Genomic DNA, 27,521 nt, shown 5'->3' with positions numbered 1-27,521 from the left:
TTGATCATAGACAACTTTAACCTAAATCGTAAAACTTGGAATCAATGTGTGATAAGGATCCCTTTTCAGGGTATCGAGGGGGTGATCCTAGTTGATAGGTTCAGCATATGATGAAGATTCGGTGGATTAAATATGATGATCAGTAGAGCTAGAGATAGCGCTCTCTTATCCCCTTTTAAAATGATCTGAGTAGACGAGCTTCTGCTCCCTCTTGTTTATAAAGGAAAACTGACTTTCCGCAAAATAAGCTCTAAATAAAGCCTCGCATACCAGCTTTGCTAATAGGTTGTACTAAGTCTTGCTGAGTCCATGTACTCAGCCTTTCATTCTTTGTTTCAGACGAAGTCTCTCCAACATATGATGGTTTCTAGGTCGACATCGACGAGTAGCTTGAGATTCCCGGGTGGCAGCCTGAAATCTATGGGTTGGGACGTCGCCGTTATGCTCCTGGCCTCTTAGGCCTTTTGCTATCTTGCTATTTAGAATAGCATAACTTCGCTTCCTTTGATTGATGAAATGTAAGGTCAGTGTTGTGGGTATACTTTATGGGTATATCAACGGCATGGCTTAGATCCGGCAAGCCCGGGTGGCCCATAGTTGGTGGTGAGGCATGTGGCCCATCGGGCGGCCCAGTTGCTGTAGATCATGAAGGATGAAGTCCAGCCCAGGAACGAGGAGCCGGATCCTAACCGACCTACGAAGGAGGCCGGATCCGTGGAGGCCCATGAAGTATCCGGATCCAGCACGGACTAGAAGGAAGGCGGATCCTTGACGTACATGGCAAGACATTGTACCGTAGTTAGGCAACTTGTATTCCGGCTAGGACTCTCCGTGTAAACCCTAGATCCGTGCGCCTTTATAAGCCGGATCCCGGGAGCCCTAGAGGCACAACCACAACTCATTGTAACAACGCGAAAGCGCCCAGATAATTCCAGACAAGCAGCAGTAGGCCCTGTCATCGTGCAGGTGTTCCGAAGCTGGGTAACTCGCGTACCACCGTCCCGTGTGCACTCCGCCCTATGGCCCCTACTTCTTCTCCCCCTCGTGAGGATCCCTCCTCCGAGGTACCGTCGAATAGGCAACGACAGTTGGCGCCCACCGTGGGGCCTGTGGCGTCTGGAGGCCGGAACCGGGAGGGTTCCGCCATGGGAAGCTACGACGACACCATCGTTGTGGGGCGCGTCCTCTACACCGGAAATCTGCCGATCAGCCCTCCGGATGAGTGTTGGATTCCGGCTAGAACAAACCCCGTCAAGCTCTCCATCGTCCCAATTGGCGGCATACACATCTTCATCGGGGAAACCATCGATTCCGACGGAAACCCACTGGTAAGTAACGCTGACGCGACCGCCGCAGAGCTGGACGCTGTCGCGAAGATCCGATCTGAGACGCAGGAGCTTCCTAAGGAAGATTCCGCCTCGGATCTGAAATTTTCAAAGCCCACCCAATCCGCCCCTGTGCAGGAAACAACGGTGGAAGACCAATGCAGATCCGCCTGGGTCTCCCAGGTGTTAGAAAAGCAGAGGTGCCACTTCATACACTTCTTGGCCCATACCGCCGGAACCGCCCCTCAAGAAGACGGAGCTGGTCCTGAGCAGGTAGAGGCACCGGAAAACGGCGCAGATCCGGATTAGGCTGAGCCTGCCGGAGGAAGCGAAGCTCCGGTTGAAGAGTCGATTTTGGGCAATCTGAGCCCAATTTCGGGAGATACCCCCTCCATGGAGTCTGATGACTTCGTTCGCAAGCTAGGGGAGTACGGTTTCGGTGATCAGCCTGAAGTCGACTCCGCCCAGCCTAAGCAGGTTCTCGCAACGGTAGCAGCGCTGGGACAAACTGGATCTGAAGAACCAACCAGCCAATCCGACCCTCAACCATCCCACCAAGGATCTCCAATGTCTCGGGAGCTTCCCCGCAGGGATTCTTCCTCGGAGGAACTCCTGTCAGCTGAGGAGATGGTGGCGCGAGCAGTTCTTAATAAACCTATAACCCCGGGCGACGCCGCAGATCTGGAGGCTCTAGAGGCCACCAGACAGGAAATGCTGGCCACAGCCAAGAAGCTCGCCGATACCGAAGCCGCATTAAGGGAAGAAAGGGAGCAAGCTGCAGGTTTGGCGGACCAATTTGACAGACAGGATCGCGAAATTACTGCCACACTCGAGCAGGTCAAGAGCATGGCGAAAGAGTGGGAAGTAAAGATGACCTATGCGCAGGCGGAGGCCGATCGAATTGTTAGAGAAGCAATTCCGCCTCGCAGGATCAACTTCGCCACGCCCGCAGAGCACCGGCCGCTGGAAACCCCAAAGGACAACATGCTAAAAGCTGCGGAGCTGTTGAAGAAGAAGGACGAAGAGGTTGATATCAACTACCTCCGCACACTTGTCGCTTCAGCAATGCAGCAGCAAAGCAAGGCGGATACTTCGCACAGGTTGGAATCCAATCCGGATAACTGTGTATCTACCGCGCAGAAGGACGCTCGCGCCGATCGGCATCCCGATGACGAATCACACACCGGATCCTCGGAGCGCAGAAGAAGAACCAGGGAACACCCAAATCCGATCCCCGTTCCGTCAAAGACGCCTTCGTCGGATCCAAGGAAGGGAAAGGATGCAATGTATCCTGGACGAGACAAATATCGCAACCCCTCTCCTCCGCCCAACGGTTACCCGCGACCCCCTCGCCGCCGTAGTCCAGCCGGAAACACCAGGCCCCCAGGGCATGGTGGAATTATTATCCGCGACAACGTGCTACCAAGAAACAGAAACAGGGAGCGCTCTGATACGTCTCCGACGTATCGATAATTTCTTATGTTCCATGCCACATTATTGATGTTATCTACATGTTTTATGCACACTTTATGTCATATTCGTGCATTTTCTGGAACTAACCTATTAACAAGATGCCGAAGTGCCGATTCTTTGTTTTACTGCTGTTTTTGGTTTCAGAAATCCTAGTAAGGAAATATTCTCGGAATTGGACGAAATCAAAGCCCAGGGGCCTATTTTTCCACGAAGCTTCCAGAAGTCCGAAGGAGAGACGAAGAGGGGCCACGAGGGAGCCAAACCCTAGGGCGGCGCGGCCCCCCCCTTGGCCGCGCGGCCCTATGGTGTGGGGCCCCCGTGCCGCCTCTTGACCTGCCCTTCTGCCTACAAATAGCCTCCGTGACGAAACCCCCAGTACCGAGAGCCACGATACGGAAAACCTTCCAGAGACGCCGCCAACGCCGATCCCATCTCGGGGGATCCAGGAGATCGCCTCCGGCACCCTGCCGGAGAGGGGAATCATCTCCCGGAGGACTCTACGCCGCCATGGTCGCCTCCGGTGTGATGTGTGAGTAGTCTACCCCTGGACTATGGGTCCATAGCAGTAGCTAGATGGTTGTCTTCTCCCCATTGTGCTATCATTGTCGGATCTTGTGAGCTGCCTAACATGATCAAGATCATCTATCTGTAATTCTATATGTTGCGTTTGTTGGGATCCGATGAATAGAGAATACTTGTTATGTTGATTATCAAAGTTATATCTACGTGTTGTTTATGATCTTGCATGCTCTCCGTTACTAGTAGATGCTCTGGCCAAGTAGATGCTTGTAACTCCAAGAGGGAGTACTTATGCTCGATAGTGGGTTCATGCACGCATTGACACACAGGACGGTGACGAAAGTTCTAAGGTTGTGTTGTGCTTTGTTGCCACTAGGGATAAAACATTGATGCTATGTCTAAGGATGTAGTTGTTGATTACATTACGCACCATACTTAATGCAATTGTCTGTTGCTTTGCAACTTAATACGGAGGGTTCGGATGATAACTTTGAAGGTGGACTTTTTAGGCATAGATGCAGTTGGATGGCGGTCTATGTACTTTGTCGTAATGCCCAATTAAATCTCACTATACTCATCATGATATGTATGTGCATGGTCATGCCCTCTTTATTTGTCAATTGCCCAACTGTAATTTGTTCACCCAACATGCTGTTTGTCTTATGGGAGAGACACCTCTAGTGAACTATGGACCCCGGTCCAATTCTCTTTACTGAAATACAATCTACTGCAATACTTGTTCTACTGTTTTCTGCAAACAATCATCTTCTACACAATACGGTTAATCCTTTGTTACAGCAAGCCGGTGAGATTGACAACCTCACTGTTTCGTTGGGGCAAAGTACTTTGGTTGTGTTGTGCAGGTTCCACGTTGGCGCCGGAATCCCTGGTGTTGCGCCGCACTACATCCCGCCGCCATCAACCTTCAACGTGCTTCTTGGCTCCTCCTGGTTCGATAAACCTTGGTTTCTTTCTGAGGGAAAACTTGCTGCTGTGCGCATCATACCTTCCTCTTGGGGTTCCCAACGAACGTGTGAGTTACACGCCATCAAGCTCTTTTTCTGGCGCCGTTGCCGGGGAGATCGAGACACGCTGCAAGGGGAGTCTCCACTTCTCAATCTCTTTACTTTGTTTTTGTCTTGCTTTATTTTATTTACTACTTTGTTTGCTGCACTAAATCAAAATACAAAAAAAATTAGTTGCTAGTTTTACTTTATTTACTGTCTTACACTCTATATTAAAAACACAAAAAAATTAGCTACTTGTTTTACTTTACTTAATATCATGCTTGTTTTTATTTCACTAGTTAAGCATAATGGAAAACAACAAAAATATGAGAGATCTTTATGAACTTTATCTTGAATTAGGACATGACGTGTTTGAAGAGAGAATTAAAAACCCATGGAACTTTATATGCATGCTAATGGGAATGTTATTAATATGAATGCTTTGAACACTATTGTTGCTAATGCTATGGAAGAATTTAAGCTTGGGGAAGCTGGTTTTGATGAGCATGATATTTTTAGTCCCCCAAGCATGGAGGAGAAAATTTACTTTGATGACACTTTGCCTCCCATTTATGATGATAGTGGTATTTTGGTGCCACCTACTATTGAGGATAAAGTTTATTATGATTATACTATGCCTCCTACATTTGATGATTATGGTGATGAGAATAATAATGATAGCTACCTTGTTGAATTTGCTCCCACTACAATTAATAAGAATGACTATGCTTATGTTGGGAGTAGTAATTATTTTATGCATGAGACTCATGATAAGAATGCTTTATGTGATAGTTATATTGTTGAGTTTGTTCATGATACTACTGGAAATTATTATGAGAGAGGAAAATATGGTTGTAGAAATTTTTATGTTACTAAAATACCTCTCTATATGCTGAAATTTTTGAAGTTACACTTGTTTTGTCTTCCTATGCTATTCACTTTGTTCTTCATTGACTTGTTTATTTACAAGATTCCTTTTCATAGGAAGCATGTTAGGTTTAAATTTGTTTTGAATTTGCCTCTTGATGCTCTCATTTGCTTCAAATACTATTTCTTGCGAGTGCATCATTAAAACTGCTGAGCCCATCTTAATGGCTATAAAGAAAGAACTTCTTGGGAGATAACCCATGTGTTATTTTGCTACAGTACTTTGTTTTTATTTTGTGTCTTGGAAGTTGTTTACTACTGTAGCAACCTCTCCTTATCTTAGTTTAGTGTTTTGTTGTGCCAAGTAAAGTCGTTGATAAAAAAGTTCATACTAGATTTGGATTACTGCGCAGAAACAGATTTCTTTGCTGTCACGAATCTGGGTCTACCTCCCTGTAGGTAGCTCAGAAAATTAAACCAATTTACGTGCATGATCCTCAGATATGTACGCAACTTTCATTCAATTTGAGAATTTTCATCTGAGCAAGTCTGGTGCCATTTTAAAATTCGTCAATACGAACTGTTCTGTTTTGACAGATTCTGCCTTTTATTTCGCATTGCCTCTTTTGCTATGTTGGATGAATTTCTTTGATCCACTAATGTCCAGTAGCATTATGCAATGTCCAGAAGTGTTAAGAATGATTGTGTCACCTCTGAATATGTCAATTTATATTGTGCACTAACCCTCTAATGAGTTGTTTCGAGTTTGGTGTGGAGGAAGTTTTCAAGGATCAAGAGAGGAGAATGATGCAACATGATCAAGGAGAGTGAAAGCTCTAAGCTTGGGGATGCCCCGGTGGTTCACCCCTGCATATTCTAAGAAGACTCAAGCGTCTAAGCTTGGGGATGCCCAAGGCATCCCCTTCTTCATCGACAACATTATCAGGTTCCTCCCCTGAAACTATATTTTTATTCCATCACATCTTATGTGCTTTTCTTGGAGCGTCGGTTTGTTTTTGTTTTTTGTTTTGCTTGAATAAAATGGATCCTAGCATTCACTTTATGGGAGAGAGACACGCTCTGCTGTAGCATATGGACAAGTATGTCCTTGGTTTCTACTCATAGTATTCATGGCGAAGTTTCTCCTTCGTTAAATTGTTATATGGTTGGAATTGGAAAATGATACATGTAGTAATTGCTATTAATGTCTTGGGTAATGTGATACTTGGCAATTGTTGTGCTCATGATTAAGCTCTTGCATCATATACTTTGCACCCATTAATGAAGAAATACATAGAGCATGCTAAAATTTGGTTTGCATATTTGGTTTCTCTAAGGTCTAGATAATTTCTAGTATTGAGTTTGAACAACAAGGAAGACGGTGTAGAGTCTTATAATGTTTTCAATATGTCTTTTATGTGAGTTTTGCTGCACCGGTTCATCCTTGTGTTTGTTTCAAATAAGCCTTGCTAGCCTAAACCTTGTATCGAGAGGGAATACTTCTCATGCATCCAAAATACTTGAGCCAACCACTATGCCATTTGTGTCCACCATACCTACCTACTACATGGTATTTTCCGCCATTCCAAAGTAAATTGCTTGAGTGCTACCTTTAAAATTCCATCATTCACCTTTGCAATATATAGCTCATGGGACAAATAGCTTAAAAACTATTGTGGTATTGAATATGTAATTATGCACTTTATCTCTTATTAAGTTGCTTGTTGTGCGATAACCATGTTTCTTTGGGGACGCCATCAACTTTTCATTGTTGAATTTCATGTGAGTTGCTATGCATGTCCGTCTTGTCTGAAGTAAGAGAGATCTACCACCATATGGTTAAGCATGCATATGTTAGAGAAGAACATTGGGCCGCTAACTAAAGCCATGATCCATGGTGGAAGTTTCAGTTTTGGACATATATCCTCAATCTCATATGAGAAAATTATTAATTGTTGTTACATGCTTATGCATAAAAGAGGAGTCCATTATCTGTTGTCTATGTTGTCCCGGTATGGATGTCTAAGTTGAAGAATAATCAATAGCGAAATCCAATGCGAGCTTTCTCCTTAGACCTTTGTACAGGCGGCATAGAGGTACCCCTTTGTGACACTTGGTAAAAACAGTGCATTGTGATAATCCGGTAGTCCAAGCTAATTAGGACAAGGTGCGGGCACTATTAGTACACTATGCATGAGGCTTGCAACTTATAAGATATAATTTACATGATGCATATGCTTTATTACTACCGTTGACAAAATTGTTTCATGTTTTCAAAATCAAAGCTCTAGCACAAATATAGCAATCGATGCTTTTCCTCTATGGAGGACTATTCTTTTACTTTCAATGTTGAGTCAGTTCACCTATTTCTCTCCACCTCAAGAAGCAAACACTTGTGTGAACTGTGCATTGATTCCTACATACTTGCTTATTGCACCTATTATATTACTCTATGTTGACAATATCCATGAGATATACATGTTACAAGTTGAAAGCAACCGCTGAAACTTAATCTTCTTTTGTGTTGCTTCAATACCTTTACTTTGAATTATTGCTTTATGAGTTAACTCTTATGCAAGACTTATTGATGCTTGTCTTGAAGTGCTATTCATGAAAAGTCTTTGCTTTATGATTCACTTGTTTACTCATGTCATATATATTGTTTTGATCGCTGCATTCACTACATATGCTTTACAAATAGTATGATCAAGATTATGATGGCATGTCACTCCAGAAATTATACGTGTTATCGTTTTACTGCTCGGGACGACGAGAACTAAGCTTGGGGATGCTGATACGTCTCGACGTATCGATAATTTCTTATGTTCCATGCCACATTATTGATGTTATCTACATGTTTTATGCACACTTTATGTCATATTCGTGCATTTTACGGAACTAACCTATTAACAAGATGCCGAAGTGCCGATTCTTTGTTTTCTGCTGTTTTTGGTTTCAGAAATCCTAGTAAGGAAATATTCTCGGAATTGGACGAAATCAAAGCCCGGGGGCCTATTTTTCCACGAAGCTTCCGAAGTCCGAAGGAGAGACGAAGAGGGGCCACGAGGGAGCCAAACCCTAGGGCGGCGCGGCCCCCCTTGGCGCGCGGCCCTATGGTGTGGGGCCCCCGTGCCGCCTCTTGACCTGCCCTTCTGCACTACAAATAGCCTCCGTGACGAAACCCCCGGTGCAAGAGCCACGATACGGAAAACCTTCCGGAGACGCCGCCAACGCCGATCCCATCTCGGGGGATCCAGAGATCGCCTCCGGCACCCTGCCGGAGAGGGGAATCATCTCCGGAGGACTCTACGCCGCCATGGTCGCCTCCGGTGTGATGTGTGAGTAGTCTACCCCTGGACTATGGGTCCATAGCAGTAGCTAGATGGTTGTCTTCTCCCCATTGTGCTATCATTGTCTGGATCTTGTGAGCTGCCTAACAAGATCAAGATCATCTATCTGTAATTCTATGTGTTGCCTATGTTGGGATCCGATGAATAGAGAATACTTGTTATGTTGATTATCAAAGTTATATCTACGTGTTGTTTATGATCTTGCATGCTCTCCGTTACTAGTAGATGCTCTGGCCAAGTAGATGCTTGTAACTCCAAGAGGGAGTACTTATGCTCGATAGTGGGTTCATGCCTGCATTGACACACAGGACGATGTGAGAAAGTTCTAAGGTTGTGTTGTGCTTTGTTGCCACTAGGGATAAAACATTGATGCTATGTCTAAGGATGTAGTTGTTGATTACATTACGCACCATACTTAATGCAATTGTCTGTTGCTTTGCAACTTAATACCGGAGGGGGTTCGGATGATAACACGAAGGTGGACTTTTTAGGCATAGATGCGGTTGGATGGCGGTCTATGTACTTTGTCGTAATGCCCAATTAAATCTCACTATACTCATCATGATATGTATGTGCATGGTCATGCCCTCTTTATTTGTCAATTGCCCAAGCTGTAATTTGTTCACCCAACATGTCGTTTATCTTATGGGAGAGACACCTCTAGTGAGCTGTGGACCCCGGTCCAATTCTCTTTCTTGAAATACAATCTCTTGCAATACTTGTTCTCTTGTTTTCTGCAAACAATCATCTTCCACACAATACGGTTAATCCTTTGTTACAGCAAGCCGGTGAGATTGGCAACCTCACTGCTTCGTTGGGGCAAAGTACTTTGGTTGTGTTGTGCAGGTTCCACGTTGGCGCCGGAATCCCTGGTGTTGCGCCGCACTACATCCCGCCGCCATCAACCTTCAACGTGCTTCTTGGCTCCTCCTGGTTCGATAAACCTTGGTTTCTTTCTGAGGGAAAACTTGCTGCTGTGCGCATCATACCTTCCTCTTGGGGTTCCCAACGAACGTGTGAGTTACACGCCATCACGCTCGCCGGAACCTCGCTGGAACCAGAACAATGTTCATGAACCCGAGCCCAGGAGGAGTCGGAATGAGGAGCGCGGCCCAGAACCTCACCGGAGCCGCGACCCAGAGCCTCGCCGGAGCCGCGACCCGGAACCTCGCCCGAACGACCAGGGCAGTCAGCGCCATGGCGAAGGCAGCCACAGGAGCCGGAGCCAGCACCGAGAAGGCCGAGGAGAATCAGATGGCGGAAGCAAGAAATCGGACCGCCCACCTCGCAGGTCTCCCTCACCACCACCTAGCGGTGGCGGCGGAGGTGGAGGCGGAGGCAACGGTCGCAGATCTCGCTCTCGTTCACAATCTCCTCGCCACGGCCCGCGCGACGCCCGAGAACGCCTCAATGAGTACAGATCTGATTACATTGGCCCAAAATGCTTTGGCAGGATGATTCGAGAGGAACCAAAGCCAAGGATGAATCTCAAGCTACCCGGAAATCTGAAGAATTATGATGGCACGGAAAGGCCGGATACCTGGATTGAGGATTACTATAATGCTGTAACCTTCGCCGGAGGAACCCCTAACATCGCCTGCCGCATGCTTCAGTTGTACCTTGTAGGTCCAGCCGGATACGCTCGGCGACCTCGAGAAGAATTCCATCTTTTGCTGGTTTGACCTGAAGAACGCTTTCGAGAAACACTTCAGGGGCACCTACAAGAGACCTGCCACAACAAGCGACCTGCGAGCATGTATCCGTAAGAAGGGCGAAACATCGAGGAATTTCCTCACCCGATGGTTGGCATGCGAAACGAGTGCGAGAACGTCGACAACCGCACGGCAATGCACGCCTTCATTGGGGGCTTGCGGCGAGGAGGATTGCTACGACACAAGCTAACTTGCTTGGTCAATGCAAACAAGCGACGTTGGATGACATGATCACCATCGCCAGCCGATCACATCGCCGATGATGACGCAGCGGTGATCTCGCAGCTACGACAATCCCCTGCATCAACAAAAGAAGAACCGTGACAACGGTAGCAGCAGCAGCCATAAGCGCAAGAACCACGATGACCGGAAGAGTGGCGGATCCGAGATGGTCGCCATGGCGTTTCAACGCGGAGGTTCAGGAGGCGGAAGAGGACGCGGACGTGGAGGCGGAGCCGGCAGGGGTCGGCAGCATACCTCTGAGGTCACAGCTGGCGGATCCCGCGCCCCGCAAACCTACGAGGAGTACAGAGACATGCCCTGCCTGGCCCACCTGGATCCGGTCACAGGGAAGTCCACTCACACCAACCGCAACTGCAAGTGGGTCAAAGATCTAAAGAACGACCCGGAGGCAGGGTACAAGCGCGCCCGGAAGCACCGCCCACGAGGCAAAGGTGGCAAGGGCAAGAACAAGGACAAAGAGGAAGATAGTTCTGAGGCGATGGATGAGGATGATAACTCGCCGGATCCCAAGGCAGGATCCGCAGGTAAATCCAATCCATTCGATAAAAAGAGCGTGGGGGCTTACCACACTTTCCTAGTGACCCCATCAGTACTCGATTACAATTCAGCTAACCGGATCCTGAAAACCATAGTTCCGGCTTTGCCGCGATACGTCGGGTGGTCGGAAATCCCGTGCACATTTGATAGGAAGGATCACCCGCAATGGTGGTGCCAAAGGAATGCTACGCCTTGGTCGTAAGTCCCCGCATAGATGGGTATGACTTCTCCAAGTGCCTCATGGATGGCGGAGCCAGCTTGAACATCATGTACCTGGAGACTCTAGAGCGGATGAACCTCACCAAGGAACAGCTTAAACACAGTAACACTGAGTTTCATGGCGTGGTTCCGGGTAAGAAGGCGAATTCCCTCGGCAGCATCACACTTCCCGTGGCTTTTGGTGATATTCATAATTTCCGCGAAGAGAAGATCACGTTTGAAGTTGTGCCCTTCAAGAGCTCCTACCACGTCATCTTCGGCAGGCCCACCTACCACAAGTTCCACGCAAGAGCGTGCTACATCTACAACAAGCTCAAGATTCCGGGTCCTAAAGGTATGATTACCGTATCCGGAGACTACAAAAAGGCTCATGAGTGCGAGTTAGGCGAAGCCGCCTTCGCAGAGTCGGTGATATCCGGAGAAGAGCTAAAAGGCTACAGAGCCGCCGTGGATCCGACTGAGATGCAGACCACCAAGAAGCAGATCTCCGAGCAGAAAACCTCCTTCAAGGCCGCGATAGAAACCAAGAAGCACGACCTCATCAAAGGCGACTCTTCCAAGCAGGTTTCGATCGGAGCCAACATGGACCCCAAATAGGAAGACGCGCTCGTCGAGTTCCTCCGCGCTAACATGGATATCTTCGCATGGCAACCTTCTGACATGTCCGGAGTACCTAGGGAACTCGCCGAGCACTACCTCAACATAAATCCGGGGGCTAAACCGGTGAAGCAAGCTATGCGACGCTTTGGTGATAAGAAGCGCCGCGCCATAGGAATGGAACTAGCAAAGTTACTAGAAGCAGGTTTTGTAATAGAAGTTATCCACACCGATTGGGTCGCGAATCCCGTCCTTGTACCCAAAAAGAACACTGAAATACTAAGAATGTGCATCGATTACTCTGGCTTGAACAAGCATTGCCCGAAGGATCCGTTCCCCTTGCCGCGCATTGACCAAGTCATTGATTCGACGGCAGGGGCGGAACTTCGTGTTTTCTTGATGCATATTCCGGTATCATCGAATCCGGATGAAGGAATCCGACCAAAAGGCGACTTCATTCATTACCCCGTTTGGTACTTACGCTATGTTACTATGCCTTTTGATTTGAAAAATGCAGGTGCCACCTACCAACGTACGATGCCGCTATGCATGAAGTACACAAATGGCCGGAACGTGCACGCTTACGTCGACGATATCGCGGTCATGACCCGGAAAGGATCCGACTTGATCAGCGACCTCACAGAAACCTTCGACAACCTCCGCAGGTACAAGATGATGTTGAATCCGCTGAAGTGCGTCTTTAGCGTGCCAGCCGGAAAACTCCTTGGCTTCATAGTCTCTCACAGAGGCATTGAGGTTAACCCGGAAAAGATCAAGGCGATCCTGTGTATCAAACGGCCAACTTGTCTCAAAGATGTGCAACGACTAACTGGTTGCGTCGCAGCAATCAGTAGGTTTGTTAGCCGTCTTGGCGAGAAGGCACTACCTCTGTACAAGCTGCTGAAGAAAACAGACAAATTCGTCTGGGACGACGCAGCCGACGCAGCTCTTCGGGGGTTGAAGGAAATACTCACCTCCCCACCTATCCTGGCAGCCCCAGCAGAGTCAGAGCCAATGCTCCTTTATCTGGCAGCTACCAACAAAGTCATCAGCCTCATCATCGTGGTGGAGCGAAAGGAAGAAGGTCATGAATATGACGTCCAAAGGCCTGTCTACTACATTAGCGAGGTGCTGACGGAGTCAAAACAAAGATACCCTCACTTTCAGAAGCTAGCCTATGGAGTGTTCCTAGGCAGCCGGAAGCTGAGACACTACTTCCAAGAGCACCCAGTAACAGTTGTGAGCAAGGCTCCGCTGTCAACAATTCTCAACAACGCTGACGCAACTGGACGTACGGCTAAATGGGGCATCGAACTATCCGCCTTCGACATCGCTTACAAGCCCAGGACTGCGGTTAAATCCCAAGTCTTGGCAGATTTCGTCGCAGATTGGACAGAAGCTCCGGATGCGAGTCTGGAGCCGGAACCAGAAACATGGGTCATGCACTTCGATGGATCCAAGCAGCATCAAGGCTCGGGAGCCGGAGTCACCCTGAAATCCCCTACCGGAGAAGAACTGCAGACGTTACGCGATCCACTTCGAAGCTACAAACAACATGGCGGAATACGAGGCTCTACTACACGGTCTGCGCATCGCTAAGGAAATCGGGATCAAGCACATCATATGCTGTGGAGATTCCGACCTGGTGGCACAACAAGTAGCCGGAACCTGGAACGCCAGAAACTCCGTCATGGCAACCTACAGAGACGAAGTTGATGAGATCGCCAAGTGCTTCCTCGGATACGAAGTCAAGTACGTCAGAAGAGACGATAACACAGCGGCAGACATGCTATCCAAACTCGGATCCGGCAGGAAGCAAATTCCGCCTGGCATTTTCCTGGAGCATCTCCGGATACCCTCAGTTAAGGGCGCTAACCCGGAAAACCCAGAGGTGGCAGTGTCTCCGGCTAGGGAGGTGATGGCTATCATTCCGGCTTGGACACAGCCTTTCCTGGATTACCTCATCGATCAGAAGTTGCCAGAGGACGAGGTCCTTGCGCGACAGATCGTCAGACGAGCGAGATCCTACACAATCGTTGATGGACAGCTCTACAAACGAAGTGCAGCAGGGGTATTTCTCAAATGCGTCTCCAATCAAGATGGCATTGAGATCCTCAGAGAGATCCACGCAGGGGATTGCGGGCATCATGCCGCTCCCAGGTCACTCGTTGCTAAAGCTTTTCGGTTAGGGTTCTACTGGCTCACAGCTAAAGAAGATGCTGACAAAATAGTCAAGACCTGCCGAGGTTGTCAGTACTACGCTACTCAACCAAACGCTCCAGCCCAAGTGCTGAAGACCATACCTATCACCTGGCCATTTGCGGTCTGGGGGCTCGATATGGTTGGTAAGTTAAAAAGATCATCTCCTGGCGGTTTTGAATACCTCCTGGTCGCTGTTGACAAGTTCAGCAAATGGATCGAGGCTAAGCCAGTGAGAAAAGCCGATGGTGCTACGGCACTAAAATTCGTCTGCAGCCTCGTGATGAGATTCGGCATCCCACACAGCATAATCACGGATAATGGCACAAACTTCGCTCAAGGAGAGTTGAGGGATTATTGTGAAACAGTAGGGATACGGCTGGACCTTGCATCTGTGGCTCACCCACAATCCAACGGTCAGGTTGAAAGGGCTAACGGCCTAATATTATCAGGAATTAAACCACGCCTTGAAGAACCGCTGCGACGAGCAGCCGGAGCTTGGGCTGATGAGTTGGAAGCTGTTTTGTGGAGTTTACGAACTACCCCTAACAGATCAACAGGGTTTACCCCATTTTTCCTGGTATACGGATCCGAAGCCGTGCTTCCCTCCGACATCATCCACGATTCACCGCGAGTTTCCGCCTACAATGAAGAAACAACTGACGAGGCCAGACAGCTATCTGTGGACCTGATCGAGGAAGCTCGGAACCTAGCTGACCAGCGCTCCGCCATCTACCAGCAGAAGCTCCGACGCTATCACAGCCGTCGAGTTCGGAATCGCTCCTTCATGGCAGGAGACCTGGTCCTCCGCCTTCGACAGGTGAAAGACCATAAGCTGCAATCTCCATGGGAAGGACCCTTCGTCGTTAGCAAAGTGCTTCATAACGGGTCGTACTACCTTGTTGATTTCCGTGAGCTGAAGGATAGACCTGCTAATTGGCACCGGAAACGCAAGCGTGAGGATCCGGATGACATCTACGACGAGACAGATCGCCCTTGGAACATCGCACAGCTACGTCCTTTCTACACTTAGCATATCTTTTCCGAGTTACAAACTCTGTAATAGTTATACATGATCAATGAAATAAAGCTTATGGTTCACTCTTTGAGTCTTTTACCTCCTTTACTTGTTCATTTTTAGATCATGTATGTTTTCCGACTAAAACCGCAGAGCTGGATTTTTTCCGCCTAGGCGTGTATGAAAGTTGTGATTTTCAAAAAATCGTCCTTTAGGACGTAAGCTTAAGTTTTCTGATTAAGTTGTTATCTGTTGCGAACTCGTGGATTCCTAGTAGCGATTTCCGGCACCTATGCCTGGGGGCTTGTTTCCACGGTTATGGACGGATTGCCATTGGGCTTCGTCGCCGCTGGCGAGTGTTTCCGGCTAAGGTCCTCCGGCTCGCGGAAGGTCAAGCGGGCAAGCCGGAAAACAATAAAATCATCACTTGCTTTCCAACATAAAACGAAACATGCGCATAATATTAATGGATAGCAGGATAAGTGTTTCCGCCCCATGAATAATCGTTTCGTTTCCTAGCTGCTTAAGAATTTAAAGTCTTATTACAAACCCTTGGTGGGGCCAAAATGATGCTTTGTTTTTCCCGCAGGAATAAAAGTTTTCACTCCCCTTTAGCCAAAGAAGTCTTGCCCTCTGGATCTTTTTCCTTGGCGCCTTCGGCCGGAGATGACACGTCTTCATCACTTTCTTTTTCCTCATCAGAAGCTGCAGTGCTGGTCTTGGGTTCTTCTTGGGGAGCGTCCTTGGAGCTGGTCCAGGTATATTGGGTTCCGGATTCCGCAGGTCGCGCCTTCGCGTTGAGCTCCTTTTGAAGCTCCGCTTCCAAGGGCTCGTCTGCAGGAAGAACGACTTTGTCGTAGAATTCCTCGTGCCGGATCCTGCGTGCGATACGGGTGTCGTAGCCGCTCACTGCATCCAGGAGCGCGTTAACATCCGCATCCGGAGGAACGCCCGTGGTTACCTGATCAAGATCAAGATCCGGATTATGTGCTAAGCACATGGTCAAGGCCATTGCAGCTGCGCCTCGGGCTGATGATGCTTGTAGATCCGTCACCAGCTCCGGAAGAATGTCCATCTTTCCAACAAGCTTGCGGACATTGCAAGTGCGGCTCCTCTTGATGGATAAGTTATAGCATATCTTGCGGGAGGCGGAGATGAGATCTTTGCAATCATCGCCTGCAAGTTGAAGAAGGTCATCCCGTGGGAACAAATTCCGACGCTGTTCCGGATACCCAAGCGGCTCTGCATAAGGTAATCAGGATATAAGCATGCAATTTGAGCACAAAGAAAAAACAAAAGTCGGAGCAAACATCTAGACAAAGGTTTCAGCATAGTACCCAAGATGTTCTCGTTGAGCAAGTCCCAGTGATGCTCCGCGGTCTCCATATATTTCCGGAGTCCATTGAGCTCTTTTTGCTGCCTCTTGATGGTCTCGCTGTCGGCGTTTTTCTTCAACATCAATTCGCCCTTTTCCCTGATGTGCTCGGAGTTTTTCTCCGCCAGCTGTTTCTCAGCCTGCTCCCTCTTTACTTCCGCCTCCTTTAGCTTCGTTTCCAAATCTTGGTACGAGGAGCGCAGGTTCTCAAGTTCAGACGAGGCTGCAGCAAGGGAAGAGGATGCGCCTATAATAACATAAGTTAACAGTAAGTTCAAAGTCGGAATATGATTAACGACGAAGAAGGCGGAAACCAACCTTGGGCGTCCGCCAGTTGTTTGGTCAGTTCCGCATTCTCATCCTTCAGAGTCCGGATATTTTCCGCCTGATTCAGAGTAACGCGACGCTGAAGGGCAATGTTCTTGTGCAGCTCATAGTGCAGCGCCTGCTGTTCCTGTAAAACATAGACAGAGCAGGAGTAAAAATTCCGCCTGTAACAGTGGTTTCCTCCAAAGCGTTATTGCCGAAACTTTTCCGCCATAATGCTTGGGGGCTACCGATCCACTTTAAAAACCTTCTCGGAAAGTAATCTTTCTCTAAGCATATAAGCGCTAACTATTTTTTGAGTTTCCGCCTACATGCTTGGGGGCTACTGGGGAGTACCTTTTAATGGCAGACAAGTTTGTCGAGGAACTGGCCGACATTCTTCTTGAAGTCCTGGATTTCCGATGTCGCGGAATCAGGTTTCCCCCAGGCGTTGTTCAGCATGGCGTTGAGTAGATCTTGTTCAAGCTCCCATTTCTCCGCCTCAGACAGCTTGTTGAAAAACTTGGTAGCATATGCCTTGGGGGTGGAAGTGGTGTCAGCCGGATCTCCAAAGTTCTTCGGAAAAACGACGATGTCGCCAGCGCCGTCTCCAGCCTTCTCAGAAGAAGTGACTTCAGCCTCTCCTTGGCCTTGTACTTCCGCGTCTTCTTGAGCAGGGCCTTTGGCCTTAGGATCTTCTCCGTCCACATTCTCGCTGCTAACCAGAATTATTTCCAGTGGAGTGTTTGCGGCAGGAGGGGGAGATGGATCAGCTTGAGGGGGAGACGGTTGAGGAGTAGGGTGGGAGGTACTTGGCGGAACTGGAGTAGAAGGACCGACTGCCGGAGATTTTTTCATATATTTGGTGATAGGCTCTTGGCCGATGGTCCGCGTGGCGGCGGTATTCGGATTCCTGCAAGCAAGTAAAAGGGATCGAATAAGAAATAATTTTGCCAAGATAAAATTGCACCATATTCGGAAACTTACGGGGCGCCGGGGATGATGGGGCGCGTGCGTTGACCAGCTGTTGAAAGCATCCTCAGGCGCGCACGCTCCGCCTTCCTCGAGTCTAGTGGAGGTGGCTTTGTGGTCTTGGGCTTCTTGGCGGAGGCCTCGCCGCTAGCTCCGGCTTCAGAGCCGGAAGCCTTGGCGCGGGGACGCTTCGTAGGACGAGGGGCCGCCTTGCGGGGTGCCTGTTCCTCTTCCTCCTCATCGTCTTCCGGAGCCTCCTCCGCTGCGTCGCCGTTGACAGGGACACGAAGAATGGTGCGGAAGCTTTCCTCCGCCAAAGTGTTGAGCTGGAAGGAATATGAATAAAAGTTAGAGTTAACATCCAAAAACTTGTGAAGTTTGAAGCAACGGAAAGAACAAAGTTTACCGGAGGACACTGGTCGTTTGTGTAAATATCCTTGATCAGTTCCGGGACCTGTTGGCCCCTAGGAATCTTCACCAACGTCTTGAACCTTCTCTTCAGGGAGTCGGCCGGAAGATCGTGGCGGGTAACCCGGAGGAGATCGTCCGCCCCGGTATAAGCACACATCAGGCGTGCGTTGTAGCGTAGAGGCTGGATTCTCCGGGAAAACCAGCTAAGAGTGAGCTGAGCTCCGGCCAGTCCATCGTGGACTAGCCAGGAGATTCTCCGCGCTGCCTTCTCCAAGATAGGGGTTTGGGCGAGCGAAGGAACGAAGCTCCAGCTTGCGAGCTCTTCCGGAGGCTCGTTGATGAACTGGGGCAAGCCTTCATGGACGTCCGGAACTGAAGCGTTCTTCTCATAGAACCATCCGGCGTTCCAGTACCGGACGGATTCGTGCGAGTCGTGGGGAGGGTACATGCGGCTAGGGCGGAGCATAAACGTCATACTCCCACAGTTCACCATTGCTTTGTCCTTGGTTTCCTTCTTCACCCGGAAAAAGAATTGCCATAACTTGACATCTGGCCGGATCCCAAGGTGCCCTTCGCAAAGAGTTACGAAGTTGGACAGGAGGAGATATGAGTTTGGGCAGATGTTGTGGGGCTGGAGCCCGTATGTGTTGAGGACGGAGAGAAAAAACTCCGAGCAGGGAAGTGAAAGTCCGCGTTCCACCCAAGCCTTGGTCATAACAATTTCTCCGGATTCGGGCTTGGGGACGTCGGAATCACGTGTGAAACTCCAATGAGTGGAGATCATGCCCTCGTTCTGGAGCTCTCTAAGCTCCACATCAGTAGTTGCGCAGGGCCACCATTGACCCCGCTCTCCTTCCCGGATCCGGGCCTTGGACGCCCTCTTATTTTCCGCCTCCTGAACCTTGGCCGCCATCCTAGCTTGTCCCTCGAGTTCTTCTTGAAGCTCTTGGAGGGAGGGGATCCGGCCTGGAGCGGTGCTGGAAGACGCGGAAAAAGGTTGAGCTAGTCTAATGTCGGAAACATATGGTGGCAGGAATGATATGGGATTCGGGCATATTGGTTCTATTGGATTGGGATCCGGGCTACTCGGAGAGCTACCAGTACAATGCGATGAATCGAGTGGCATGCTTCCGGCTGCGCCCATACAAATTGTTTGAGTACCCGGATCACTTAGTCTATCTTCTACACTAAGTCTATCTTCTACGAGGCCGGCGCACTTACCGCTAATGGCGCGGTGGCTCGACGGAGCTCCGGTGGAGACGAGGTCGCCGGACTTGAAGTAAACCGCCCCGCGTGACCACGAATCGGCGGCGGAGAGAAATTCCCGCTCAACCGAAGGGATCTTGGCGCGAGGGGAGGCTTGGATTGGCGGCGCGCGGAGCTCACCGTGGCGAAGTTCGCCGGAGTCGAGATCTATCGGGCGGCGCGGCGCGAGGAGGAAGACGAAGTGGTGAGAAGAGGTGAAAGAATGAAAATTTACCGAGCCGCGGGGTATTTATAGGCCGCACGCGGAGATTCGGGATTCAGATCCGACGGTGGAAACGGAATGGTCACACCGTTGGATGGATGACACGTGTTTTAGGTCAACTGCGGTAAAACGACGTGGAGGTAACTTAACCATGCACTCCCGAAATTTCCGGCTAAAGATTTGCATCTGCGAAAATTTAGCGCGGGAAATGAGGAGGTTGTGCGCGGGAAAATCGGAGCTTCCGTTGTTCTGCGTGATCTGAAGATGAAGGATTTCCGAATGAATGAACCCGGAATCAAGTAAGAAGTTTTGAAGCTCTTCAAGATTCTCTTCGTTTCCGAGTTGTATGAAGTCGGATGAATGATGAATCTCGGAGAACTTCGGGGGCTACTGTTGTGGGTATACTTTATGGGTATATCAACGGCATGGCTTAGATCCGGCAAGCCCGGGTGGCCCATAGTTGGTGGTGAGGCATGTGGCCCATCGGGCGGCCCAGTTGCTGTAGATCATGAAGGATGAAGTCCAGCCCAGGAACGAGGAGCCGGATCCTAACCGACCTACGAAGGAGGCCGGATCCTTGGAGGCCCATGAAGTATCCGGATCCAGCACGGACTAGAAGGAAGGCGGATCCTTGACGTACACGGCAAGACATTGTACCGTAGTTAGGCAACTTGTATTCCGGCTAGGACTCTCCGTGTAAACCCTAGATCCGTGCGCCTTTATAAGCCGGATCCCGGGAGCCCTAGAGGCACAACCACAACTCATTGTAACAACGCGAAAGCGCCCAGATAATTCCAGACAAGCAGCAGTAGGCCCTGTCATCGTGCAGGTGTTCCGAAGCTGGGTAACTCGCGTACCACCGTCCCGTGTGCACTCCGCCCTATGGCCCCTACTTCTTCTCCTCCTCGTGAGGATCCCTCCTCCGAGGTACCGTCGAATAGGCAACGACAGTCAGTGACCTCTGCTTGTAATACTTTGGTTCTTTTGCTCAATTATGAGCTTGTATTACTCTTTGAGTCGTAGAGTCACTATCGTGTTACCGATTCTCACCTTGTAGACCCTAGAGATCTAGGGGGCTTATGCCAGATGGAGATCTGGGTTTGTCTAGCCCCAACCTCCGGGCGACTCCCACATGTATTTCTACTATGGCCGCGAGGACAACATGCACGCCACTCAAGGATAACTTATCATGAGATGCCCTGGACAAACGGCTCTGGGTAATGGTACCGTTCGGTCCTTGCATCTTGAGCTTGTTGTTGATGTGACATGCTCTTGCATGGAACTTGTGATAGAATAGCTTGGTGAAGATCACGTGGTAGGAACTCTTAAAGGGTACAACTTCAAATCTGATCATTTCTTTACGGTAATTCTTAACATCGCCGAAGGACACATAAAGTGTTATGCTACACAATGAGTTTTCTTTCTTACCCGAAACCACAGTGTGCGTAGTAGTTCGAGGGGGATAATAAGCAATCTTCCCGTGGATTCAATAAACCTAGGTCATTAGGTAAAAAGCTTCATGTACTATAATACGTTCATGTACTATAAGACGTAATTCGGATCGAAGGTATCAACCCTTTTTCTGATGCCGTTTTTTTATGCTTAAGACGCATATTCCTCTTAAGCTACATAAATTTCATTCGCCATAGAACAATTTTTTTGCTACAATGCATTAGAAAATGGTTTGTTATTAAACTAATTCCAAAACAAGAAGCAAGATTTGATTCCCAATGAATCCGAGAATTAGTTTCCAGGATATCATAGAGAAATCTAATAGTACACATCGAGCATTAGTTGCGAGAAAACAAATCGGCGGTTAAAGCCGAATCCCAGGAAAGTAGCGGCATTTACCACAAACCGACGTGTACCGAGATACACCCACATTTATGTCCTCGGCCACCGAGCGGTGTGGACAAACGCCGCAAAAGGAGACCGGTGTAAAGGTAGCTATTGGCACCTACCGCTCCTTACACCTGTAAACCCTAACCGAGTGAGCGCAATGGGGAGTTATTAGAATAGTGCTTGAAAAAAATAAATCATGCTTTTTTTTTGGTAAGCATCGATGTTTATTATTTTTATAAGAGTGATTAGTTAAGCATTTTTTTTATAGAAAATGCCGTTAGCATTTTTTTGAACGGTCGGTGAAATGTTGTGCCCTCTGTTGTTTTCTGCGGTGTTAAGTCTTGACATTGTGGTTTTATGTTGCTAACCACACGTGCCATGTGGTTTGTGTGGTTGTTAGGCCAAGAATGAATAGTTGGTCTCATACATTTTACTCCATCTCCTACTAAATCTTTTGCATTTATGATGCATGTACATTAAGGTTGCATGGTTATTTGCTCCCAACTCCAGTTGTTGTTAGCTTTACAATTACTACTTGTTCACAGTTAAAACAAGCTGAGTGTACTATTTTTTTTTCTTTTGAGAAATGTACTAGAATTATCTTTTATCACTGCTCAAGGATTGGTTCACTTTATATGATGAATCAACAATATGTAACATATTTAAGTGTTTGATTTTCACATCATTGTCAAACCATTCGTTTGTACAAATTGATAATAGCATACATATTTGAAAACAAGAAATGATTTATTACAATTTTTTGAATTATCCACATATCTACACATGAATTTAAACAAACGTCCCGCAGCAACGCGCGAGGTATCATCTAGTAACTACTATATTAAAAGGCAACAAACATCTTTTTACAGAATTTTGAGGCCTGTTTTGGATTAACGTGGAGCTGACACATATGCGATTGGCTATTCTGGTTTCTGCTAATTCTTTTATGTGTACAATTAGGGGTCTTGTAGCGTTTTGGTGATAGGCTGGTGTTATGCTTTGGTGAGTTATTGGTGTGGGCATAGACCAAGCACGGCACCGAACCAACCGTACCACAGAGAAAGGAGAGGAGATCCGCGGGGGGCAGTGAGTTTGTGTGCCGTGCGTGCGTGCGTGCGTGCGTGATGACTTCATTCTGACGGCGGGTGGCACTTTAGGCTGCCTGGGCTGGAGAGGACACAGGCGAGGGAGGGAGGCTGGAAAAGGTGGCACGCCGCAGCCTCCACCGCACGCTCCGGCCGGGACTCGGCGGGGGATCGGATCTACGTACGTACCACCTCCAGCTCCAGCCCACCTCGGAATTAAAGACAAAAACCCTTGGCGAAGCAACGCAACTACGCAAGCCCGATTCCATTCCGCACGCTCGGCTCCGACCGCGACCCGCCTCCATCTTCCTCCTCATCCCACATCCTACACCCGACGGGAAGGAAATCCCGACACTGCCCACGCCATGATCCCCGCGCTCGACCCCGAATCCGTCATTTCGCTGCCGCGGCAGGCACGTGAGCAGGCCTCGAGCAGCGCGGCGGCTGTCCGTCCGATCTCGATCTCCGATGGGATCGGGCTTTGCGTCGCCGCCGTAACTCACGGATAAGCACCATGGTTTGCACTCACTAATCCTAATCGCAGCAGCTCGGAGACTAGGATCGATTCGTTCTGGGAAGAGGGCACATGCCATCTGACCCCACCACCACTCCCCTCCCTTACCTACAGCTCTTAATTTGCTCCCCTCCCCTAGCTTCTTCTCCCTTCCCTCTTTCTCCTTCTCTTTCTCTCTCCCCCCACCACCACCACCATCTCCCTCCTCCTCACTTCCCACTCTCCCTGCTCCCACTTCCGCAGACCGCTTCTCTTATGGTCTCAACCTAGCCACTACCCCTACATGGACTCCCTGCGCCCGCTCCTCGCGGCGCCACTGCTGCTCCTCCTCGCGGCCGTGCTCACGGCCGCCGCCGACGACGCGCAGCTGCTAGACGACTTCAAGGCCGCGCTGCCCAACCCAACCCACGCCGACCTCCAACGCTGGACGGCCCGCGACGGCGCCTGCAGCTTCCCCGGCGCCGCCTGCCGGGCCGGCCGCCTCACCTCCCTCTCCCTCGCCGCCGTCCCCCTCAATGCCGACTTCCGCGCCGTCGCCACCACCCTCCTCCAGCTCACCGCCCTCGAGCGCCTCACCCTCCGCGCCGCCAACGTCACCGGCGCCCTCTCCGCGGCCGCCAGCTGCGGCGCCAAGCTCCACGACCTCGACCTCTCCGGGAATGCCGCGCTGCGCGGCTCCGTCGCCGACGTCGCCGCGCTCGCCGCCGCCTGCAGCAGCCTCAGGACGCTCAACCTCTCCGGCGACTCCGTCGGCACAACCAAACCCGCCGGCGGCGGCGGTTTCGCCGCGCTGGACGCGCTCGACCTGTCCAGCAACAAGATCGCCGGCGAGGCGGACCTGCGCTGGATGGCATCCGCGGGCGCCGGCTCCGTCCGGCACCTCGACCTCGCCTGGAACAGAATCTCCGGCGGGCTCCCGGACTTCGCCAACTGCTCGGGGCTGCAGTACCTGGACCTCTCCGGCAACCTCATCGCGGGGGACGTCGCCTCGGACACACTCACCAGCTGCCGCGCCCTCAAGTCCCTCAACCTCTCCAGCAACCACCTCGCGGGCGCGTTCCCGCCCAACATCGCCGCCCTGACCTCCCTCACGGCGCTCAACCTCTCCAACAACAACTTCTCCGGCGAGGTCCCCGCCGACGCCTTCACCAACCTGCAGCGGCTCCAGTCCCTCTCCCTCTCCTTCAACCACCTGACCGGCGCCATACCCGACGCCCTCGCCGCGCTGCCGGACCTCGAGGTGCTGGACCTCAGCTCCAACAGCTTCTCGGGCGCCATCCCGGCCACGCTCTGCCAGGACCCCGACGCCCGGCTCCGGGTGCTCTACCTGCAGAACAACTACCTGGCGGGCGCCATCCCGGAGGCGGTCTCCAACTGCACGGACCTCGTCTCGCTCGACCTCAGCCTCAACCTCCTCACCGGCTCCATCCCGGACTCGCTGGGCAACCTCGCGCGCCTCAAGGACCTCATCATGTGGCAGAACCTGCTGGAGGGCCCCATCCCGGCCTCGCTCTCCGCCGTCCGCGGCCTCGAGCATCTCATCCTCGACTACAACGGCCTCTCCGGCGCCATCCCGCCGGACCTCGCCAGGTGCGCGCAGCTCAACTGGATTTCCCTCGCCAGCAACCGCCTCTCCGGCCCCATCCCGCGCTGGCTCGGCAAGCTCAGCAACCTCGCCATTCTCAAGCTCAGCAACAACTCCTTCACGGGGCAGATCCCCGCCGAGCTCGGCGACTGCAAGAGCCTCGTCTGGCTCGACCTCAACAGCAACCAGCTCAACGGCTCCATCCCGCCGCAGCTCGCGGATCAGTCGGGGAAGATGACGGTCGGCCTCATCATCGGCCGCCCCTACGTCTACCTCCGCAACGACGAGCTCAGCAGCCAGTGCCGCGGCAAGGGGAGCCTGCTCGAGTTCTCCAGCATCCGCTCCGAGGACCTCGGCCGCATGCCCAGCAAGACGCTCTGCAACTTCACCAGGATGTACATGGGGAGCACCGAGTACACCTTCAACAAGAATGGCTCCATGATTTTCCTGGATTTGTCGTTCAACCAGCTCGACTCGGCGATACCCAAGGAGCTCGGCAACATGTACTACCTCATGATCATGAATCTCGGCCACAACCTCCTGTCCGGCCCTATCCCGACGGAGCTAGCCGGCGCGAAGAAGCTCGCCGTGCTTGACCTCTCGCATAACCAGTTGGAAGGACCCATACCCAGCTCCTTCTCGTCGCTGTCTCTGTCCGAGATCAATCTGTCAAATAACAAGCTGAATGGGACGATTCCGGAGCTCGGTTCCCTCGCCACATTTCCAAAGACCCAGTATGAGAATAACACTGGTCTGTGCGGCTTCCCGCTGCCGGAGTGCGATTCGCGTGCTGGTCAGAGCTCTTCTGGTGGCGGCCAGAACAAGCGCAAGGCGTCCCTTGCAGGCAGCATCGCCATGGGGCTCTTGTTCTCGCTCTTCTGCATATTTGGGCTGGTCATCATAGCTATCGAGAGCAAGAAGAGAAGGCAGAAGAATGACGAGGCGAGCACCTCCCGTGATATCTACATCGACAGCCGGTCGCATTCTGGCACTATGAATTCCAATTGGAGGCTCTCTGGTACAAATGCTCTCAGCATCAACCTATCCGCATTCGAGAAGCCGCTGCAGAAGCTCACCTTGGGCGATCTTGTTGAGGCCACCAATGGCTTCCACACCGACAGCCTGATTGGGGCCGGCGGGTTTGGAGATGTCTACAAGGCGCAGCTCAAGGATGGGAGGGTTGTTGCAGTCAAGAAGCTAATACATGTGAGTGGGCAGGGTGACCGGGAGTTCACGGCCGAGATGGAGACCATTGGCAAGATCAAGCACCGCAACCTCGTCCCGCTCCTTGGCTACTGCAAGATCGGCGAGGAGAGGCTGCTGATGTATGACTTCATGAAGTATGGCAGCTTGGAGGATGTGCTGCATGACCGCAAGAAGACTGGGATATCACTCAACTGGGCAGCAAGGCGAACGATCGCCATTGGGGCAGCAAGGGGATTGGCGTTCCTCCACCACAACTGCATTCCACACATCATCCACCGAGACATGAAGTCGAGCAATGTGCTTGTTGATGAGGGTCTAGAGGCAAGGGTGTCTGATTTCGGTATGGCGAGGATGATGAATGTGGTGGACACACACCTGAGTGTATCCACTCTCGCCGGCACCCCTGGGTATGTGCCTCCAGAGTACTACCAGAGCTTCCGATGCACCACCAAGGGCGACGTGTACAGCTACGGCGTCGTCTTGCTGGAGCTGCTCACCGGGAAACCGCCGACGGATTCAGCAGATTTTGGTGAGGACAACAACCTCGTAGGATGGGTGAAGATGCACACGAAGCTGAAGATCACCGACGTGTTCGATCCAGAGCTGCTGAAGGATGATCCTTCCCTGGAGCTCGAGCTGCTGGAGCATTTGAAAATCGCGTGTGCGTGCTTGGACGACAGGCCGTCGAGGCGGCCGACGATGCTCAAGGTGATGACGATGTTCAAGGAGATCCAGGCTGGGTCAACGGTGGACTCGAAAACCTCGTCGGTTGCCACGGGGTTGAGTGATGATCCAGGTTTCGGGGTCATGGAGATGACCCTCAAAGAAGCCAAGGAGGAGAAAGATTAGAAAAGATGATGACCACTGGCAACATACGGCTGGCTGGCTGGCGGACGGCGGTGATCGGCAGCAACACGTCCAGTTTGGTGGCGAAATGCCCGTAGAAAAACATCAGTCGTTCAGATGGATGCCATTCTGGAGCTTCCAGGCAAGCTTTAGCATTTGCTTCTGATGGTACACGAACAAGATTTTTTCCCCCTTGTAGGTTTGGTAAGCTGGAAGTTGTCATGTACCTATAGGAGTAGCTCACTTTCTTTCCCAGCTTTCTTCGGCTCCTTGTTTATTTTTCTGGTTGGCCCTTCAAGTAAGATCGAGCGGTGTATGTACATATATAAATGGTGGAATTTTCACTCGAGTTGCTCGGCTCCTTGTCAAATTCACTGTTCCTGTTTTGTTGCTCGCTCCTCGTCAAATGTACTGTGCTTGTTGTTTAACAATTGGTTGAAGGGAAGTTGTTGTACAATGTTGCGTCAAAACATGACACTATTGCAGATGCACGGTACAAACCCTGATGAGCCATCTCAAATCTGAGAAGCAAGCGCCATGGCCATGGGACTGGGAGGCGGTACAAGGCAGGACGATGGAGGGCCAAGATGGTGAACAGCAAAAGACCAGGGCAGAGCCAATGGACAGTCAAGAGGGCTGACACAGCTCCTGTTTCCATGTGAGGTCGCGCATGGCCTTGCCTGCCTGCGTGCGTAGGGCCAGGCGCACACCCACACACACTCACACACATACAAGAATGGCGCACTCACGCAGCACAAGCGCCTTTCTTTAATCTTCCCTTGGGCTGAGCTTGCTTTGTCTTGAGATGATCAATAAGTGAGAGCTTAGCTTAGGTTGCCCTTTAG

At 50.5% G+C, this 27,521-nt stretch overlaps 1 protein-coding gene across 1 annotated transcript; it reads left to right on the top strand.

The window, feature by feature from the left end:
• The first annotated feature begins 23,193 nt into the window (after positions 1-23,193).
• LOC127319705 (brassinosteroid LRR receptor kinase BRI1) lies at positions 23,194-27,046 on the top strand. Its single transcript, XM_051349672.2, has one exon. It carries the CDS (start codon positions 23,323-23,325, stop codon positions 26,677-26,679), a length of 3,357 nt encoding a protein of 1,118 aa, XP_051205632.1. The 5' UTR covers positions 23,194-23,322; the 3' UTR covers positions 26,680-27,046.
• Positions 27,047-27,521: the final 475 nt, after the last annotated feature.

The sequence above is a fragment of the Lolium perenne genome, chromosome 3, assembly GCF_019359855.2.
Source record: "Lolium perenne isolate Kyuss_39 chromosome 3, Kyuss_2.0, whole genome shotgun sequence".
NCBI classification, from domain to species: Eukaryota; Viridiplantae; Streptophyta; class Magnoliopsida; order Poales; family Poaceae; genus Lolium; species Lolium perenne.
This window is presented reverse-complemented; position numbering and strand designations above follow the sequence as displayed.

Excerpts from the sequence above, each read along its gene's own strand:
- LOC127319705 (XM_051349672.2), top strand. The coding sequence starts at position 23,323 with ATGGACTCCCTGCGCCCGCTCCTCGCGGCGCCACTGCTGCTCCTCCTC.